This window comes from Labrus mixtus, chromosome 19 (assembly GCF_963584025.1).
Source record: "Labrus mixtus chromosome 19, fLabMix1.1, whole genome shotgun sequence".
NCBI classification, from domain to species: domain Eukaryota; kingdom Metazoa; phylum Chordata; class Actinopteri; order Labriformes; family Labridae; genus Labrus; species Labrus mixtus.
The window spans coordinates 11,244,549-11,265,613 of NC_083630.1; the positions used below are offsets into that span (position 1 = coordinate 11,244,549).

The 21,065-nt window shown below is 41.0% G+C and overlaps 1 protein-coding gene across 1 annotated transcript in view; it reads left to right on the forward strand.

The window, feature by feature from the left end:
* Window positions 1–21,065, forward strand: part of LOC132994269 (E3 ubiquitin-protein ligase HECW1) — a 56,869-nt gene that overhangs the window by 18,627 nt on the left and 17,177 nt on the right. The window contains exons 6-10 of the mRNA XM_061064510.1: window positions 7,060–7,202; window positions 7,615–7,715; window positions 9,569–10,560; window positions 11,729–12,305; window positions 18,108–18,200. Coding sequence (XP_060920493.1) covers window positions 7,060–7,202; window positions 7,615–7,715; window positions 9,569–10,560; window positions 11,729–12,305; window positions 18,108–18,200 — 1,906 coding nt within the window. The remainder of the gene's footprint in view (window positions 1–7,059; window positions 7,203–7,614; window positions 7,716–9,568; window positions 10,561–11,728; window positions 12,306–18,107; window positions 18,201–21,065) is intronic.

Below are 21,065 nucleotides of genomic sequence, written 5' to 3' on the forward strand. Positions count from 1 at the left end.
TATTCTTGGAAACCAGACATTTCTGCAGTGTTCATTACTGTCCACCATTTTATGGATGCTGCAGATTAATGGCATGAGCAAATTAGTTTAAAGTTACATTATCATTTGCTCCAAAATCATTTCATAGAGGAATTACATTTCTAATGCTTAAAAGTGTTATTTTTTTTCATTTTCAGCCAGGCTTTTAAGAAGAATATGTATCACTCAAGTTTGTAGTTAACAATGACTATGTTTCTAGAAGGTTGCATTAAAGGTTAGACACCTGTCGTGTCTCAGTCCCTGCTTGTTTGGTTTCTGCTACATTATGGGGTGGGGGGGACAGGACAGTGGAAAAGTCAGAAACCAGGCCGCCCGCCTGGAGAACCTCAGCCTCCACACATGGGGCGCTTGCACCACAAGTCCAAAATGCTTACCCTGCAAGTGAAAGCTGCGTTGATTTGTTTTTGGGCACCTGGGGATCAACAAACTGTTATTAAACTATCAGACACACAACACAGATATTATCAGCTTATGAATGCTCTCTTGTATCACTTCCAAATCCAATCATTGCATTTTGTACTCTTTGTCAGTATTAACTCCTGCTAAATGTTCCCATGTATTTGCAAACTGTGTTTTTTCTGGGGATTAAAAAAGCTCATGCAGGTGCCAGATAGCCTAAAAGTTATGACGTGCTCCCCATGTATAGGGGCTATATCAAAATATTCATGACATCCCTCACTCTCTCATCCAAATTTCAAATGATATCTACTGTTCTATCCTCTTTAAACAAAGACATAAAACCCCCCAAAATAATCTTTTAAAAACTGCTCATGAGGTTTCATTTAGCCTTAGAGGATAAAGAAGAAATTCACATTTTCTCCATTTCTGCCGAGTTTCTTTTACTGTGAGCTGACACTGAAGATGTGTTCACGCGTCATCTTTAGGTCCAATTAGAGCTGTTCTTTCTGGAGTATAGTCAGTTACCGACACTCTCCTTATTCAGTGAACTTGTGAAGAAAAAACAAACCTTTTATTTGAAGGAACACAGTCTCAGGCTTATAGACATTCAAAACCTAATAAAGGGGAGTGCTGCTGCAGATGACCCAGATTTAAACGCAACCGTTGACTCAAAAAAAGCCAACTTAACTTTTTTTTTTTTTTTTACTTTTAAAGGTAAAATTGACCAATATTCTAATAACTTGTTCTGTTTTTACATTTTAATATTTTTGCACAATAGCACATACTGTATATGCAGTATACAACTTGGAGCTGTTTGCTGTCTCACCGCTGTATAGCACAGCTTCTATCCTCTCTGATGTCCCTCGGGAGACCCCACACATGGATGTAATGCAGTGTCTGTCTTGGCAGCATCCAATCAACTCAAAGCCACTCTCCTTTTCCAAACAGCTCCCATGTTGATTGGAGCTCAGCTTGCTTGGCAGTGATGTACTGTATCACCCGAATGCAGCTCTATGGCATGCTCTGTAGTCCAGCTCGATGCAGATTTAAGAGACATGGGTGATATATTTAAAAAAAGATGATGACTTGTGATTTTGACTGAAAAAAAAAAAGATAATTGGAAACAAGTATAATAATAAAGAGCACTTGCATTGAAGCCAAATCATAGTAGATACATTTTTATCATTATATGAACATATGTCTCATCTAGATTAATGCTCTCCATGTGGACGATGAGTTTATTAAGTTTAATTATTTGTTTTTTAATTTGGAGATTGGTGATGGTTCATCAGACCAACTAAATTTAGAAAGGGATAAAGAGAAGCAGTATTTGCGGGGGGGGGGGGTGGTCCAAGTCGTCAGCCTTGGTCAGCTGTTGTCCCCTTTGATTGGATTTGAGGCTTGTGTCTGGGAGTGACTAATTTAGTCATTGTGAAATTCAACCTCAATTGGAATATGCTGGCCACATTGTAATATTTGGATATGAAGATTGGACTTTGATTGTTGTCAATTTGAAGTCACACTGTGTGGTATTTTAAGTATCTTCATAAAAAAGCTTGTGTCTTCTAGCACTGCTGAATGTTAAAGGAGCAGTATGTAACTCTGATACCTAGCGTTTAAAATGGGTACTGCGGTCCAAATTCAAAACATTGAAGAGACAGTCTCCCCCCACCCCCTCCTCCCTCCTTAGAGTTGATTCACACTCATTACAGAGTCTCTGTAGTAGTTTTAATATCAATGAAAATACCAAAATCCCCATCCATAAAAATCCCCTTTATAACTTTTTAATGAGACCTCACATGTTGTGACATTCAAACAAATATTGGGTCTAATTTTACAGTTTTGATCGCATGTGGTGCTGAATGAGATTCCATTATCTTCTTCTTTGTATGTTCTGTGTCCAAATCAACACAGTAGTGTTACATTCAGATGTCCCCAAGAGAGAAGTGTTCTTACTAAACGTGAACCCAGTCATATTAAGGATGTTAGTGCAGTTATTTCCCCATCACTCTAAATGTATTTATACAAAAAAACATTAGAATCACATTTGTTTCTTGTGCTTTTTTGTACGAGTGAATATTACTGAATATGCAAAAAAAAAAAAAAAGTTGTAAAACCCTGCAGTGTCTGAAGAGTGGTGTGTGAAGTCTGATAAATGGTCTTTAGTGATGTCACTTGAGTCAGGGTTGATGTAGTGTGAAGACTGTGAGTTTTAAAATGAGAGGATGTAGAGTTAGATAAGAGAAATGATCAGCCCTCTGTATCGCGTTCTTCCTCTCTGCCTGAGGGGAGTGACACAAAGTTACATGAGCGGCTACTAGCAGAGGGCAGCCAAAAACTACAACCAAATGTTCAAGTGTCTAGTTGCAACATAGATAGATAATCTACACACGTTTTTAACAAGGAATAAGAATTTAAAAAATATATTTTTAAACCTCTTTATTTTATACTGTCCCTCACAAATTCAAGAACAAATTTCAAAAGTGAATGAATGAAAGACATTCAGAGCATTGACATGATAAAGACAAGCAGCAACCTCCAGTGTTGGAAATGAAGCCAATGTAAAAGTGCAAAAATCATGCAGTTCATTGAGTGTCCACTTGAGGCTGGCTGCAGAAGCACAGGAAGTAGCATACACACCCATTCTAAAAAAACTGTTTTTACAGCAGAGATTAACATGTGTACAGCCTGGTTCAAAAAATTTAATAGGTCTGATTAGCTCATGTCTCGATCGGCACACACTGCTTTATTCACAATAAGGCGTGTAGCTGACCTGATTGACAGGCGGGCACCGTAACCGGTTTGTCAGGAGGCTTAAAACCCGCCTCAGCTCCAGCTCTCAGCCTGTCGTTAGGTTGATTGAAAGTTAGGCTGAGACAGCATTTCCAGTATGGCGACTGCCATCGATTGGGACTCCAGCGCCCCCTGCAGGAACAGATGGGTGACGTCACTCAGGCTTTGTCCAATTTTTATTATGTCCAGTCTATGGATAAAGTTGGTCAACAAAATTTGCCAAGATCAGTTGGACCTTTTTGCTTCCTTTTTGGGAAGGCTTTCAACTCCTTCTTTAAATTTGGTTCTCTGGTCATGTTGTCATGTCTCAAGGTTATCTAAACTTAGGCTAAAAAGAAATGTCAAGAATAATCCTGTATTACCAGCTAAAGGCACTGTCCAGTTTTATTAGGGATCATTTTGGATAATGTCAAATCTCACATCTTAACAGTAATAAATACAGGTTTTCTTTATTACCCTTCCTCTTCTCTCTAGCTAACCTGTCTGTCTGCACGTTCCTCCTCTACAGCTGCATTTCTCTCCTCCTACAGATTAATATTGTGTTCCTCTCCTGCAACCACACACACTCCCTCCTCCTCTTCCTCCTCCTCTCACTCTCTCTCTCTCTCTTCTGCACCATCGTACCCTCTTTATTGAGTTTGTCCTGCGTGCTCCACTCACAAACACACACTTTTGCTCTGTCTGCTCTCTTCTGGCTCATCTTCTAAATTATTCACTCTGACTCCTTTTCATCCTGCTCCTTTATCACCCTTCACACTGATTTCCCCAGCCAAGCATCTCTCGCTCCCTCCTACTTGTATTTTCTGTATTCCTAACACCATAAATTCATTATTTCAGGCAACCAGGTGCATTTTTTTTTTGTCATGTCAGTTAGTTTTTTGCTCTCTTTTCCTCCCATTTCATACTTACTTGTATCCTTTTTTATACAAAGGGTCTTCAAGATGTAGGATTGAAAATTATAATTCACAGCCCAACCAGAAAACCAGAAACAGCCACTTTGATGTTTAATACCAGTCCTTTCAGTGTCAAGGTACTTATATGTTCCTGAAAACAAGCATACGAGTCCCTGCTTTCATTAGCTTTATCAAGTAGCCTGCAACTGTCAATGTACATATAAATGTAGTTCAATGAATGGAATACATGTCAAAAGAAAAAACAGGGCAGAGAAGGAATTCAGAAGGTTAAGAAGGAAGACATAAAAGATACATTTTTTTATTTACACTTTGAAAGCAGAAACCTCATGTTGCACCCATTATTTTATGTGTGTTAACTAATACAAGCGTGAACAAGTAAAGGAAACAAGTGAGGAGACTAGAGGAAAGCAAGACAAACGAATGTGGGCTCTAAATATATATCAATAAGAACGACCAGTTCATTTTATTTTGAAAACAGTTGGACTTCATTGGATTTAAGGTGCGAATAGCTTATAATAAGTACCACTAGTTTTCTAAGAATCAAGAATTCCTAAGCCAAATCTGGTGAAATGTAAGTAATTAAGTAAGTCTAAAGGAGCTTTAAGCTGTGCTGTGTGTTTCTGTCTGAATAATATTCCAGGAGGAATATTAAGAAACCGCTTTGCAAGATTTGGACCTTTGAAGTTTAAGGCCCTGAAGCAGCATTTCAGAAACGTGGCCAATGACCTCAGTGACGGACTGAGATCGAGTAGGACACAGAACAGGAGAAGAAGGTGTTTGAAATCATCCAAACTAAAGCAAAAAATGCTTTAGATGTGCCCTTGGGCAAGACACTTAACCCGAACTGCTCTCGCTGCTTCAGTGGCGGTGTATGAATGGGATTAGTTACTTCTGATGGATGATATTACATAGCGACCACTATCAGTGTGTGAATGTGTAGGTGTGTCCTGCGGTGTAAAAGAGCTTTGAGTCGTCGGAAGGCTAGAAAAGTGCTATATAAGCTCAAGTCAAGACATGATCATATTTGGCCACAGACACTTTTGCAGAGCTTTATTTTATTACAGAGTGGTTTCCAGCCACCTCGTTCAAAAACAAACTGAGTGACTTTTTTCATGCTGGCTTTATTTGGCATGAATGTAGCCTAACTACCGGTATGCTTAACTTGAATGAATGAATGAATGAAAGCTTTATTACCACAAAGATTTGTCTTGCACAATGAGCGCAAATAAAAACATAACTAAAACGACAGCAACAACCAGACAGGACAAAACACGATAAAAACGAGTCAGACAATTACTGTCAAACAACACGGAGCTCTCATGTTCTTGTCAGCCGCAGAGCAGAACCACACCAAGATGTAAAAACTGTACCTGCTTACAGTCAATATCTTTGCATTATCATTGGTTAGCATGCCAACATTAGCATTTACAGAATTTCAAAGCACTGCTGTATCAAGGCAAGGCTTTACATAGTAAGTAGCAATGCTGTAGACTCTTGATCTTTTATTTTTAACTTAAAAATAAAAAAGTGTTAAAGTGTCAAGGAGACAAATCCCTGCCTGAATAAGTATGTTGAGCATTGAAATACAGACTCTAGTGGGATGAATTTTCTTTTTGTAAGATTTATTTTTTGTGCCTTCAAAGGAGAGATAGGGCAGTGGATAGAGTTGGAAATCAGGGAGAGAGAGTAGGGAATGACATGCGGGAAAGGAGCCACAGGTGGGACTCGAACCCGGTCTGCCCGCTTGGAGGACCGTAGTCTCCATGCATGGGGCGCGCACACTAACCACTGCACCACCAGCGCCCCCGTGGGATGAAATTTACTAATTTTTATTTTACATACTTTCTCAATCCTGTGAGTTAAAATGACTTTTACACTGTTATTCAGACATGCTACACAAACATGAAATACAGAAAACAGGATCCTATGGAAATGCACTAATGGAGAGTTGTCAGAGTGAGGGGGCTGCACGTGACAGAATGCCTGAGTAGTGGGGGGTTCGGTGCCTTGCTCAAGGGCGCCTCAGCAGTGCTCAGGAAGTGATCTGGCACTTCTCCAGCTACCAGCCATTGGGACTTGAACCGGTGACCCTCCAATTCCCAACCCGATTCCCTACAGACTGAGCATTAACAAATACATCAATAACTTGGCTAATCAAACTATCTGTCCTTGAAATCAGTCCTGTGCCTTAAAAGGTCAATGCCAGGCTGCATTGACTTCTCCTACAAATGTATGCTACAGTATATTTGTCTGGTTTTGATAATTCTTTGTCTTTCCTCTTTCAAAAATAAAATGAGTACTGGCATACTGATATTAAAGAGCCCATATTATGCCCTTTTTGAGGTTCGTATATTTAATCTATGTACCTACTTTTGTACGTTCACAATAGCTAAAGTTCGACAAAAAGTGTCTGTTTTCATGTACAGCTCCTCCTTGCTCCCTCTCCGCTCTGAGTCCGTCAGCTACGCTCTGTTGAGCCCCCACTGTTAGACCCCACGTGGGCCAAGTCTGCTCTGATTGGTCTGCCGATCCGCTCTGTCGTTATTGGTCAGTTGCTCAGCACGCGTCTCGGAAATTTCAAAATGAGCTGCCAATGGGCTTAGATCAGTGATCTCACACTGACAATGACGTTGGACTGACACATTTTTATCGAGGGGGGCTAGAACTGAGCGTTACATGCAGCTAATGCTACAGCTAACAGGAGGAGGTAGGAGAAGCCGCGTTTCCGCGGACTTTGAATTTTTGCACATAGATGTGCCTAAACATGCACAGGACACTTGGAAAACACAGTAAAGAGCATATAAAACCAGAAAAGGCATTATAGGGGACCTTAAGTTCTAGCTGTAGTGCATACACAATGTTTGTGCTCTAATCTTTACATTTCTCTCTCTTTTGTGCTCATCTTTTTCTCCAGAGGTTTAACTTTGTGTCTCTGCCCACTGACGTCCTGGAGATCGAGGTGAAAGACAAGTTTGCCAAGAGTCGGCCAATCATCAAACGCTTCCTGGGGAAGCTCTCTGTCCCCGTCCAGAGACTGCTGGAGAAACACGCCATTGGGTGAAGCACTTACTTCCTTACACATACACACTCAAACAGGAGGTTGAGTGCAGAGGGACTGTGTTTGTCCTCTCTCCAAATATTACTTCAGTGCTCGATGATTCAAGTCAGTGTAGCTGTGGAAGATTTCCCACAAACCCACACTGACAGTCGATAAGCATGTGGGCGGTTGTTGCCTTTTTAAATCTCATGGGACCATCTGATTTTAACTATAATATGACAGGATTTCTGGACAGAGAAGCTGTATATAATTTACTACAAATATAATATATACAGTATGCTTGTTAAGTGATGCTATAATCTAGCGAAATTTTGCATTTTCATCTCCTTTTTTCTCCCTGTTCCTCCCTGCACTTTGATTCTACTCACTCTTTTCTCTCGTTCTCTGTCTCTCTCCATCTTTTTTCCAAAGGGATCGGGTAGTGAGTTATACGCTGGGTCGCAGGTTGCCGACAGATCATGTCTGTGGACAGCTGCAGTTCCGCTTTGAGCTGACCTCTTCTATTCACCCAGGTACACGCTGCCTCGTGCAATTTGTAGAGCTGACAGATACACTCTCAATCCTGCTATCATCCCTTGGCCCTGTGGAAATAAGTGAAATATTTTGAAATAGTCTGAAGAAGAAGTGTGGTTAAACAGTGAGGAACTTCAAAAAGAAAAATAACAAGTGTTGATGATGCAGTAGAGATTAAGAGGACTCTATGCATTTGTAACAGAACAAAAGCTATACCGCTAATGCATTTACACATATTTTAACATGCAGATTAACATTCTCAACAGCATAAGTTTGATGCTAACTTCTCTCCCCTGTGTTTCAAACGGAAAATAGACAGTTAGTCCCTCCAATTGTTTTCCATAATCATTTTTTTTTAAATATGGGAGGAAACTGTTAAAATCTTATCCTTTCAAGTAGAAATGGTTCCATTATGCATGCTTTCAAGGATATCTTATTGCTATTACTGATGAATACAAAGGGAAGCAGTGTTAGAAATGTCTTACTCTTAAATGGAATGACAAAGGTGATGTGTGATCTGCTCATATGCATGAGAGGTAGGGGTTCTAAGTGTGCTGCAGCATCCCTGTCCCCATTAGCTCTGAAAATCATGTAACTTATGTTAACCACTTTAACTGGAATGTGTAGATGGGTGAGGGAACTTTATCAGATATTTGGCAAATTTGGTGTACACATGTGTAGATGGTGTACACATGTGTAGATGTAGTATACATGTGTATATGTAGTATACATATTTAGATGTAGTATACATGTGTAGATGGTGTACACATGTGTAGATGGTGTACACATGTGTAGATGTAGTATACATGTGTAGATGTAGTATACATATTTAGATGTAGTATACATGTGTAGATGTAAACATGTGTAGATGTAGTATACATATTTAGATGTAGTATACATGTGTAGATGGTGTACACATATGTAGATGTAATAAACATTGGGATGTATAGATGTTTAATTTATTATCTTTACACCAGTTTTCAGTAACTTGTTTGAACTTCCTACACAGTGATAAAACTCACAGTAGATCTCAGCGTTATGCAGTTAGGTTTTGGAGAGGTTTTTTTCTCGTAATCAATGTTATCACAAACATCTGATCATCCAGTCTGACGGAACAACATAACTTTATATTTCTCTAGATGTATTAGTTTTTTCTTTTAATGACTTTAACACAATTTCTGAGAGAGGGAGGGACAGAGAGAGCTCCTATGGATGGATCAGTGAAGGAGCGTGCCATTATACTGAAAGACAAGAAATACAAACTTAATTTGATCATCTGTCCTAATGTTACTCAGATTACAAATGAAGGGTGTGAACAACAATGCAGACTACATTCTCTGTTAACAGACTGATGCAGGAGGAAACAGCTCCAACATGCATTGAATGTAAAACGTTCGGTGTTAAGTTGATTGGTCGCTAAAATGTGTCAAATGATCTAAAACCACTATGAGCTGCTGTAATTACTCTAAATTTGAATTATTCTAAACATTTAAATGAACAAATTAAATGTGAATTTGTTCAATGACATCATCATCATATCGAGTAACTTCTCTCATCACCCCCCTACTATGGCTGTCTTCTAGCCTCCCTTGGATTGGCTACTTTCAAAAATATGTATTTCAGAACATGAAAGACTTTAATGTCCTATAATCAAGGGTTTGTGTAATATGGATTTTTGTTTCGTCTTGCATGATGTAATGCATGGGTCTCTGTGCTGTATAAATGTCCATGTCTGCGATTCAATAGCACTGGCTAGTGATATTTTTTTCAGGCCATGTTTTAAAAAAAAACTTTTTAAATAAAGTGAGGAAGGGCTGATTTCTCGCATCTACCTGTGTTTTTTTTTTTTTAGACGATGAGGAGGTCTCCCTGGTCATTGAGGCAGCCTGTCCCGAGGTGGAAAATGCAGCAAATGAAAACCATGTTGTTGATGCACATGATGATGACACGCTAAGTGTGGGACCTGACATGCCTGACCTTCCCCTGGATGCCCCTCCTGAAACTGAAACCTCGGCGGCACCAGCATCGATAGAAGAAGTCTCCGCCTCTCCTGAGGAGGTAGTACCTGCTGATGAGGAGGAGGCTGAGGTGACACCAGAGGTGGAGCAAGGAGCTGTGGAGGAGGAGAGCACAGTAAGGGAGGATCCCCCGTCGCCGGAAGAGCCCCAGTTGGAGCATGAGGAAGGACTCTTGGCTGAACAGCAGGAGGAGAGCAGTGGAGCGGCGGGAGAGGACGGAAGGGAAGAGAGCCTGCAGGTGGAAAATGAGGAGGTGCAGGAAGCAGCGTCTTTACCACCTGCTGAGGAAGACGTCACTGTAGGAGACGATGAGGTTGGTAAGGAAACACAGCCAAAGCCAGATTCAGACAATCCTGAAGCATCAACAACAAACAGTGATGCTGCTATTGCCGAGGCCCAGACAGAGGCAGCCCAGGAGGCCCCTGTGGAACCGGCTAAAGAGGCCCCTCAGGAGGTGACAGGGGGAGGAGAGAGTAGCTGCGTCCCCTGCACCTGCCAATCTATTTTCTCAACCTGCAACAACCATGCCCCATCCCGCCGCAAAAACCGCCCCTGCTCCCTTCCCGTGTCTGAACTGGAGACGGTGATTGCATCAGCCTGCGGTGAACCAGAGACCCCCAGATCCCATTACATCCGCATTCACCACCTCCTCCACAGTCTGCCCTCTGCTCAACTCAGAGCTCCCAGCCAGGAAGAGGAGGAGACTGGGGAGGGAGAAAACACAAACAACACTGACAATACCACATCACCCACCCTTAAAACCTCCAAAGACGAGGAGGGACTGGAGGATGAGGATGATGATGATACAACCCTGTCTCCTTCTCAGGTATGACTCATGTCGCAGTCAAATTGCAGAGATGGGTTCGGAAAGATTGGACTAAAAAGCCCCCCCCCAAGTTCTGACACAGATTATACAGTGAATGACTTTACCTCAATTGTTCTGAATACTGTCGACAAACACCACAAAACTAATTACACTTTACACCAAACAAACTTTGCCTAGATTAATTAGCTGGTAACTCAGAACTAAACAATCCACCAGAATAACTGTCACCAGACCTGTGCTACACTAATGAAATGACAAATATAAACTTAGCATCGTTTACATTACAATCTCAGCTGGTCTGCGTCATTCTGTAGACTTTGACAAAGTAGCAAGATTGCAGTAAAATGTGTTTTTTGCAAAACAAATAGGTTATGTCACGGAAATAACAGTGTTCACATATTTCCTCTCTCGTGTGGCCTTGCAAAGATTTACAAGTCTTCTTATTATAAAGGGAAGTAGACATACTTTTTAAATACCCAAGGGGGATCAAACAGCAGCATTATCGACCCAGACCGATCAATAATACATAAAGCTGCCTGTATGTTTGTAGACTTTCATCCTACAGCGATGTAAGGAGAGGGATTCTCCTCTAAATATCAGCAATATCACTGAAGTGACGTTCTGGTGTTACGGTGAAAAGAGTGACCATGTTAACTGATGACTTTCAGACAAACGCGACTGAAAGTGTCCTAACAAATGCCTCTTTGTTCCGTTTTTGTATTATCATAATGTCAAAATTACTTATGAGATATGTTTTAATTAAAGCCAAACAAAAAGGCTTTCGTTCGGACACGTACCGTACGACAACCAGACTCAGTCGGCTGACAGTCACCAGTTAACATGGTAACTCTTTTAAACGTTACACCGGCACGGACTTTGCCGTTTCCAGCGATATAAATAGTGTTCTGTGTGGCCCAAACTCAAAGTTCATCTTAATATCTTAGTTTTGCTATGGTTGTCAGGTGATGTAAACATGTCGTTTATAGGAGATGTTAAATTAAGTCTGTGCTGCAGTTCTACAGGGTTTTCAACGGTAGCCGTTACTTTCCTGAGCGTGTTTTTCCCTCCAGCCCTCCACGCTGGTGACGTCACTGAAAGCTATGAATAAAGGGCGAAAATGGCCCCAAAAATATCTTTAAAAAAAGTTTTTATTTGTGTGTTCCTGTAGGTCCCAGAGTGTCCCGGCCCCTGCTGCCGTCGCTCCCTACCTCGCAGCCTCTCCATCGAACGCCTCTCTGAGCTGAACCAACTCCTAGAAGGTGAGGGAGTGGGACTACATACAGCAATCAGGAGGATCTCGCCCTCCTGTCTGGAGAGTGAGGAGGGAGATTCCAGCAACGGGGGAGGAAGAAGAGTTGGGGGTAGCACCCACAGACCTCCGGGTGAGAACGAGTGTGAGTTCTGTGACACCTCCTGCTACAGCACCTCCTGCTACAGCACTTCCTGTTACAGCACGTCATGTTACAGCAACTCAGGCTACGAGGGGAGGAGCCGCTACTGCAGCCACACCCGCCTCTCCTCAGTGGACAGCAACAGACTCTCCGGCAGCACGGTGTTCTCATCCCAGGACGAGGATGAGGACGAAGAGAGCGCCTTCGAGTCTGTACCTGACAGCAACCCCGCGCCAGAGGGCCAGGAGTCAGGTGGAGCGGGAGGAGAAAGGAGGACGGGGAGGTGGAAGGAGTCCAGGAGAGGAGAGCAGGGAGAGCCAGTGGTGGCAGGGCCCAGCGACAGGAACAATTCCGGTGAGTCTGTAGGTTGCATTACATTTAATTTTTAGGTGGTACATAACTAAATCGAGAGCTATCTTTTACAAAATTACAAGGTGTACTATTCCAGACTCATATTTAGAATCAGGACCAACTAAACAAGGAGTTAGAGGTCTGTCATTTCACAGGCAAGAACAAAAATCCTTGCTCATGTCCTTAAAGTTGGCAAACATAAAAGAAAACAAGGGATGATATCACATGATTCCTAAATATCCTCAAAATGATCCGAATTATGAGAAGTTAAGGGTGTCTTTAAAATGATATATGTTACAAAATCCTACCTTTTGTTGCACTGAATACAACAAAACAAAAGGGCGGTTTAATTTGAATGCTGATAAGCCGGCTACTTCTGTTGTAAGTTATTGAAAATGTCTTCATGGTTTATTTCTTCCTTATGTTTGTAAATGATGTCCCTGCTTTCTTTTCTTCCCCCTCTTCTAAATAATTGTGTCTGTGATAGAGACATAGAGATGACCCTGATACTGTCTGACATTATATGTTAATAAGAAAATGAGTGAGGAAGACACTGTTGTTGCATCAGCTGGTTTACAGAGCTCTCTAGCACCTACTAGAGGGTAGACGTTGTAAAAGTCGGAGTAGAGGCTTTGATTCCTTCTTTCTGATGCTGGACACTTTCAGTCCCTGTTCATGTCTTGTTTTGTAACTGAGGTGCAGACAAGAATGCAGCACCATGGTTGCCATAAATACATTGAAATAATTAGGATAGGCAGATATAAACATTTACATTGAATATGATTTTTTTAAACAACTTTGAAGGCTGTACTGGTTGCCGTGTACATTGTTTCCCAACCTGGGGTCTGCGACCCCTTAGGCCAAAGAACTCAGGGGGGGTCCAAGGCTTTGTCTGCCCGCAGATTGTCAATATTAGATCTGCACATTTTGGTAAATGCAGTATGGTGCATTTAGTTTCTTCTTTCTTTTATTGCAAGACAAGGGACAATAAACTTAATAAAACAACACTAGAGACAATTACAATGAGCACAGGCCAGAAAAAGGGGGCGCATTTAGTTTCAGACTGACAGAATATCCAAAACAGCCTCAGCGCGATGAAGTGCCTGCAGATGCAGAATCGTGCAGAAGACAGACCTGCGCCATGAAAGAAAACCGCAAACAGAATACAAATTTCTACAAATGCATTAAGTATGGTGAAAAGACACTCTTCCATGATCGCTGCACCGCTGATGGTGCACGCGCCATGAGTAAGCAGTGCCTAGTGCGGAGAAAGTACAACAGAAATCACACTGAGGACACCGCTGTGACAAATGTCATAATGTGCGAGAGCTGGAGATTATGCTGCCTGTGTTGACTGTGAGTCGACCGATCCGCACGTTAGTCAAAGGTATATTCACGGTTTGACCCAAAAACAACCCGATAACTTGTCTTAGTGTTTAGTGAGCTCATTAAGAGGAAGTCTTTCACTGTTATCTTAACCTATTTTAACAACAACCTGAAAGCACTGCTCACTAAAATAAAGAACAAAATATGTAAAGTGTTTGTACATTAAGATTCAAGTTACTGTAGACTAGAGTATATAAATAATGAACAAGTTTAATTTCATGAAGAAAATCATAGAATATATTGAATTTGACTTTGTGAACAGCAGCTGATGTGATTCAGGATTCATTAATAAAGTTCTGAGTTAGAATGACAGCTAAGTTCATTCAGTTAGGCTTTAAGATTTTTATAGGAGGTCCAGTATTCATATAAGGCTGATCTCAGTCATTTAGTACCTAAAGCTGTTATATATATATATAATATAAATTGATATAATAAATAAGGTATACTGTTAGTAGGTTGATGTGTTCTTGTGAGGGAAGCGCCATCTCCTGGCGACACCCTGTAATTAAATACATGGGCATGGAAGAGGGTGGCTCTCTCTCTCCATGGGAACTGGCTGACAGCCAACAGTCTATTACCTTTTTTCATGAAAGTCCTGGAGAGGCTTTAGCTTTTTTTTCAGATACCGTTAATGGGGCTGAAGGTAAAAAGTTTGGGAACCACTGGTCTAGTAGTTACGACACGCGTAACATCCTCAGTGGGACTCCAGCCATGGATCTTAGATTAGAACACTTTATTGATCCCCAGCAAGGGAAACATATTTGCCACCTGGTCAATTCATGCACACAACAAACATTATGGGCAGCACAATCACAGTACACAACAAGTAAATAAATATCACTTTCTTTTTCTTTCTGCTCTGTCAACAATCAAAGAAGGTTAGTATTGTTATTTGTACATTTTACATGACGACTGTTGGACTTAGAAAAGTAGGTCACACACACACACACACAGAGTATTCAAGAAACAAAATGAAATTCCATCCTCTGAAATGCAATCAGCACACTGCCAGACTCCCTGCCAGGTTTGTTTTTTCTAATGACTTTATTTCCTTTCCCACCTCCTGGTCCTTTCAAAATGCACCAGAACATGCTCCACCTAAAGGTTTTTTTTGTTGTTTTTAAAATAATGTTATGCAGGGCTGAGTCCTGAGCTGATTGCACGTTCAGCTGGCCCGCTCGGCCCAGTTCAAATCTCATTAATATCAGATTAAGTAGACTCTTACAGTGACCAACATGGAATAAACATGAGCACATAAATATAAGAAAAATACACAATATTTGATACAATTAGAGCTCAATTAATTAAATAAAAGTTGTAATTTACTTTTGCATCAGAATGGTTCAAGAGTAAATTGGTGACTGTTATTCTTCGAATCAAAAGTAACGTTCCTACAATAGTCGGGCCAGTGATCTTTGAAAACCAGTGGCCCGGAGGCCAAATTTAGCTTAATGTCAACCCCTGTTATGCTATCTCCCAGAATGTACTCACACTTCAAAGCTACCTTTGGACTTTAATCAAGATTAAGTCCAGAAGTTTTTACTCTGAGATGATGGATCTCACTCTCCGTAAGTCATTACGTTACATATTTACAGTAACACAGGTAAGATGCATTGTCACGATCATAAATATCTCCTTTGAGATGTTAAAAGTTGAGCTCAGTGAAAGAGTTTGTTTTAAATTGTAAAAGCTAATTATTTTTGACGTGGTGCAAGGAAGACAAGAAAAGGGTTTTCCTTTTCCCCTAGCATGACGTTAACACGGTGGAAGACCAAAAAGCAGCAGGAACAAGGAAGTGGGTGAGTAATGCTGTGGGTAGTGTAGAGTAGTGGCTTTAGAAAGATATTTGCAGAGAGTCATTGTGAGTGTTATTTTTGGCTTAATTTGCTGAGGTTGTGTGTTTGGCTCTGTGGGTTCTTGCTGGACAGCTCTGCTAGAAACCAGGAGTGATTTTAGAAGTCTATGCTGGACTTCACAAGTTAGAGGGATTAAATTAATTTGTAACACAGCAGTGGTCATCTGTGATCACTATACCATGTGAATTGGCCGTGTCTGTAATTTGTACAAACATATTTAACTACAAATACTAAACATAATGTTTATGTGATGATATAAGGCCTGTGGGAATCAGTATTTCGTTGTTGAACTGAGACTCAACAGATGAACGGGTGCTCCCTTGGGATGTTATAGACAAAGAAATCATGGCGCTTATGTTGCAGAAGTAACCGCTGCATGGAAAAGGAAGTCTTGCCTGGAGGTCGTTCAACATTACCCCGGGCTTCATCAGAATTACAGAGAAATTAACATCTGTTCCCTGAGGCTTAACATCTATCATCAACATCTATCAGGCGGCGATAGACGATGAATGCAGAAGGGTTACGAGATTGGTGATGTACAGTACTTACAGTAACAATAAGGTTGTATAAAACAGAGCCTTGTCAAGTCCTGAAAAAGACTCTCTCTGTAACTCATGTTCTTTCAATCACAGATTTGGCTTATCCTGTGTGACTTCTCAGCTGGAATTTTCAAATATACAACCCTGAGGTCCTCAACTGAAGTTGATGTACGTACTGTATTTGACAGATAATCATTTTATGCCATTTGTTATGGGTTCTGTTTGGACCCAAATGCAGCGCATGGGGAGAAAAAGATCTTTGATTAAAACCTTTACTTATACCTTCAAGGTTCAACTGGCAGGTAACAGATTTCAGTAATAAAAATCTGCAAGAGCTTTTGAGTCCTTGAGCTGACTCAGGAAGAAAAGTAATGCTTGTCGGGGAGCCAGCAGGTCAGCAGGTAGAATCCAGAGATCCAGACAGGAAAACAGTCGCGCTGTAGGAGCTGATTCAGGGAAAAGCCAGAGGAACGGCAGACAGGAACCAGGAGGGCAGAGACAGAACTCATCGTTGGGGACAGAAGGCGGGGGCTACTTTCAGGATATGACAAGGCTGGCTGGTCAGAGGCAACCGGGGTCGGAAACAGGTAATCAGTCCAAGTGAGAGTGCTAGAAAGTCTTGCATTGAGAAGAAGAAGGCTCTGGCAGTGTCTGAGTGAACAGGAGAGGTTTATATACTGGAATGATTGCAGATGAGCGGCAGCTGCGTGCACAGGTGAGTTGAGTTGGCTGATTAGGTTGGAGCGTGGCTGGCAGGCAGAGTCCTATATGCACTCACAATATGTGTCTTAATAGAAGATGGAGAAGCTTTAAGAGAAAAATGTCAAAGCTTTGTGTCAGGAGACCACTGATTATCGTTAATACTTATCTTTGGGTCACTCCAAATATTCTCATTTGTGTTTTACTTTCTAATTTGAAAAACAGCTGCAGAGGATCTTTCATTTCATTTAATATTTGACTTATTTGCTCATGTCAGTGTATGGTTCCAACACAATAACACACAACATATTTTCTCATAGTACTAATACACTGTCCGTGAGCAAACAAAAGCAGGAAAAAGAAAACGTATAATACCTGTCCCTTCCTTAAGAACACAAGATTCTGTTGAAACAGAATAAGATGGCTAACCTGTTGTTGTTTGTTTGTTTGTTTGTCTTTTCTTCCACAAAAAGTAAATCAACATCTTAGAGGCTGTGTAACACGATCAGAAAACAAAGTTATGTAGACTAGTACCAACACTTAAGATCCTTTTGGACAATTAACAAAACTTAGAATCAATCCAAGTACAGATTAGATGAATCTTTCTTTCTTGTTCTTCCTACAAGCCTGCAGAGTTCTGAATTTATTGCGGTTAGTTGATTTACTTCAGTGGTCTTAATTTTTTAGAAATTAAGGAATTCATCTTGTTGAAATTGGGAGAGCAAATCTTTTGCAAAAATCCATAGGTTAAAAAAGAGCTACTTCAGTCATCTTCTCTATTAAGTCTGTGTTTACCATGAAACACTGGCTTGTGACTCCTAATTAAACCTTTAAGGCGAAACTGCCATGTTTGGTGGAAGCTAATTCTCCTTTTGTTCATGGAGCCAGTAATAACATCTGTGATTTCTCATAACTTCATTCAAGCATTAGTGTCTTCATTCAGCAGCTCATGGCAGCAAAACAAGTTGTTAAATGGTCCGAAGAAATATACAGCTGTGTGTCATCAGCATAGCGATGGAAATAATGTTCTCCATCTATATGGAGCATGTGTAAAGAAGAAATAAGAGAACCATGGCAACTTCCTTTGACACCAAAAGGGGATTCCACATCATGCACTCACTATCAGCATTGCCTACAGGACAAAAATCATTTTCTGCAATACATCCAAGTATGGACATGACATTCCAAGGATATTTCAAGGAATTGGTGATGTAAAAATGATGGAGTTTCAAAATCCCAAATGTCAGATGTCCATTCCAAAGATGGTAGAGTATATCCCCAGATCATTCACATCCAACTGTCTCTCTAATGTCCTGTAGGCTCAGACCTCTCCCCTCCTGTCGGCCATCTTCCAGTCCTGCGACCCAGCCATGACCTAAACCATTTTCCTGCAGCCACTGACCCAGCCTTACCTCCAAGTAAGATCCAACACACCCAAGTCTTACTCTGGAGTAACATCCCTGCCCCTTTGGTTTTCTGTGGCTTTTTGTCTGTTTCACTCAGTTGCATGCAGCAATGAATATCTCTGCTTTTTTAACATTTCCCATCTCCTCTGTGTCTGCCATCATCATCTCATCCTTCCCCCCTGTGTGTGTCCACTTCTTTAGGCTGATGTACTGCACTTTTTTATTTGCTTTACAATGGGATCTGCACTCAGTATTGGATGTTGGAAGGGTCGCTGGTATTTGAAAGGTCAAAATAGGAAAGTCAGCTGCCAGGGGACCTGTACTCCACTTCATCATCGAACTGAGAATCCCTTAATCGGGACTATGTCCTTTTAATGCATTTTCTTAAAATGCATGCATTGCATTAAATGTGAAAACTTTTTTTTTTACATCAACAGTTTATGATCCTCAGAAATATGCCAATATGTTTGTTAAATCAATGCACAAAGGCATCAAGAAAATATTGGAGTTTAAAGGAGGTCTTCATGCTTGACTTGTTTCTTGGCAAATATACAGTCAGGCAGAGTTTGTGCAGCTTCTTGTCACCTCGCCATCACAGAGAGATGAACTGGTAAGATAACATTAGGCCAAAACCTGTTCACACAGAGCTTACATCCTGATATAGAGCCTGACCCTAACTCATTGTGGAACAACAAATGATAAATTTGAGGTTTTATGTTGGTGTTCAAATTTAACTACGAAAACACAAAGTTAATTAAGTGAATAATTAGGCTCTTGAGATGTTGATTGGTAGTTTTTTTGAATGAGACAAAGCCAGCCTTGCTGCTTTCCTGTGAATAACCACCAACATCAATAGCTTCATACCAGTTTAGAAAATAATACATATAAGCCTTGTACCAATCTTGTCAATTCATTTTCAGTGTTCTCAATCGATGCATTAATTATTTAAATTATTATTTCCATTATTTGAACTACAATTTTAAATGCATATAATGGCTAAGAAGAAGATATCCCTAATTAATCCCTCGAGGGGAAATTCAATTTTACACACTGTTGTTGAACATGTTACACACACATAGGCTGAAATACACACATGCACAAACAGGATCCTATGGACATGCATTAATGGAGAGATGTCAGAGTGAGGGGGGGTACCCACAGCGGGCACTCCTGAGCTGGTGGGAATTCACTGGCACACCCAAGGAAAGGAATTGAATTGGCACCTCTCCAGCTCACACACCAATTGCCAGACTTGGCCAGACTTGGTCCGCACCTTGCCTTGAACTGGCGACCCTCCAATTTCCAACCCAAGTCCCTACAGACTGAGCTACTGCTGCCCCCAGCTGCATTCTATACCCTGTATTCTTTGGTTGTGTTAATTCAAAGAAATTAAAAAACAGTGTTATTATGGGGCTGTATGTCAGAGGGTGAGTTGCACGGGGGTGCAGTGGTTAGCACTGTCGGCTCATAGTTCCAATCCCCTGTAGGGCCGGGCTTTATGGAGTCTGCATGTTCTCCCTGTGCATGCGTGGGTTCCCTCTGTTAGAGAGGAGAACATGAGAAGCATGGCTACAAAACCAAAGTGGGAAAACTTCTTCACAAATTATGGTGGGTATCGGCAAAAAGACGCTGTCCTGTATGTGTGTGTGTGTGTTTGTGTAGGCAGAGGAGTCGTGACGACCAACAGAGGGTTTTTCCTTCCTGAGGGGGCAGCCTTCATCTGCTACCTCCTCCTTTAGCAGTTAGTCAGACTGGAGAAAAGCTGTGACACTAGTTGTCTAACACTTCACACAAACTATGGGTACAGCTGTAGTTGTATTTCTACTCACACTTAATCATGACAGCTCTGTAACTATTAGAGCTGCCAGATTGAGCAGTACTGTTGGGTGGTAAATTGCAAACGTGTCATTCATAATTATGTAGGTAAATATGTCCTCATAGTATCTTCCTTGAATCCATTTTTGGTAGAGGTTCTGTATGAAATTATTGGGTAAGAGGGTTCACAAAGATAGGAGCATGATTTCTTCGCTGAGGGGATGATGGGGTGAGTGGGGGGGGGGGGGGGGGGGGGGGGGGATATCCCGATACCTGTAGTTCTACTCTTTTGACAACAGAGAGCAGAACTACAGGATGGCAGAAATACTTTGGTAACAGTGTAACAGTAACAATTTGTAATCTTTTCAATCACTGTTTGCAAACTGTGTAAACCACTTTATATGAAATACCATACATTATGATAGCTGTATGAAAAGTATTATCAAAATTCAATTATGAGGTTAAAATTGGAGTTCAGCATCTCAAATTATTTTCTTCTTAAAATTAATTTGAACAAATCAGCCGTGAAAAAAAGTGCTGACAATATTGTGCATTATTTAGAGTTAGAAACACGGTGTGCTTGTTAGGGAAGTTCTACAATCTTTTCAACATTCTCCCCACCACAATAATTTACATGACAATGTTCAGTCAAAGATGGAGTAGAGTTTACCTGTTAGAAGGAAGAATGTGCCACTTTTTGATCCAGGGGATGTCGCCCTTGAGCACCAGCATGAAACCAAAACAAACTGTTGTTTGGCGTCACCTCTGCTATTCTGAAGCCTCCGCTCTGCTACAGGAACACACGTCCAACCGCTCTCCCCTCAAAGCATTTATTCAATTGGAATGCTCCATAATCAAGCACTTAGCGCAAGCGGCGGACAAAATCGTCCTTGTCTCGAGCTGTTGATGTTGCACATTCTTCCTTTGAGGACCTAGTTTAAACTATTCCTGTTGCACGACTGACAGCTGCAGTCAGATGATCATGGAAATCAAAGCTCCTTTTAACAAATCCCCAGAGAATTATGCCCAACAGTGTAGTTCCCTTTAGTGAATTTACTGCAA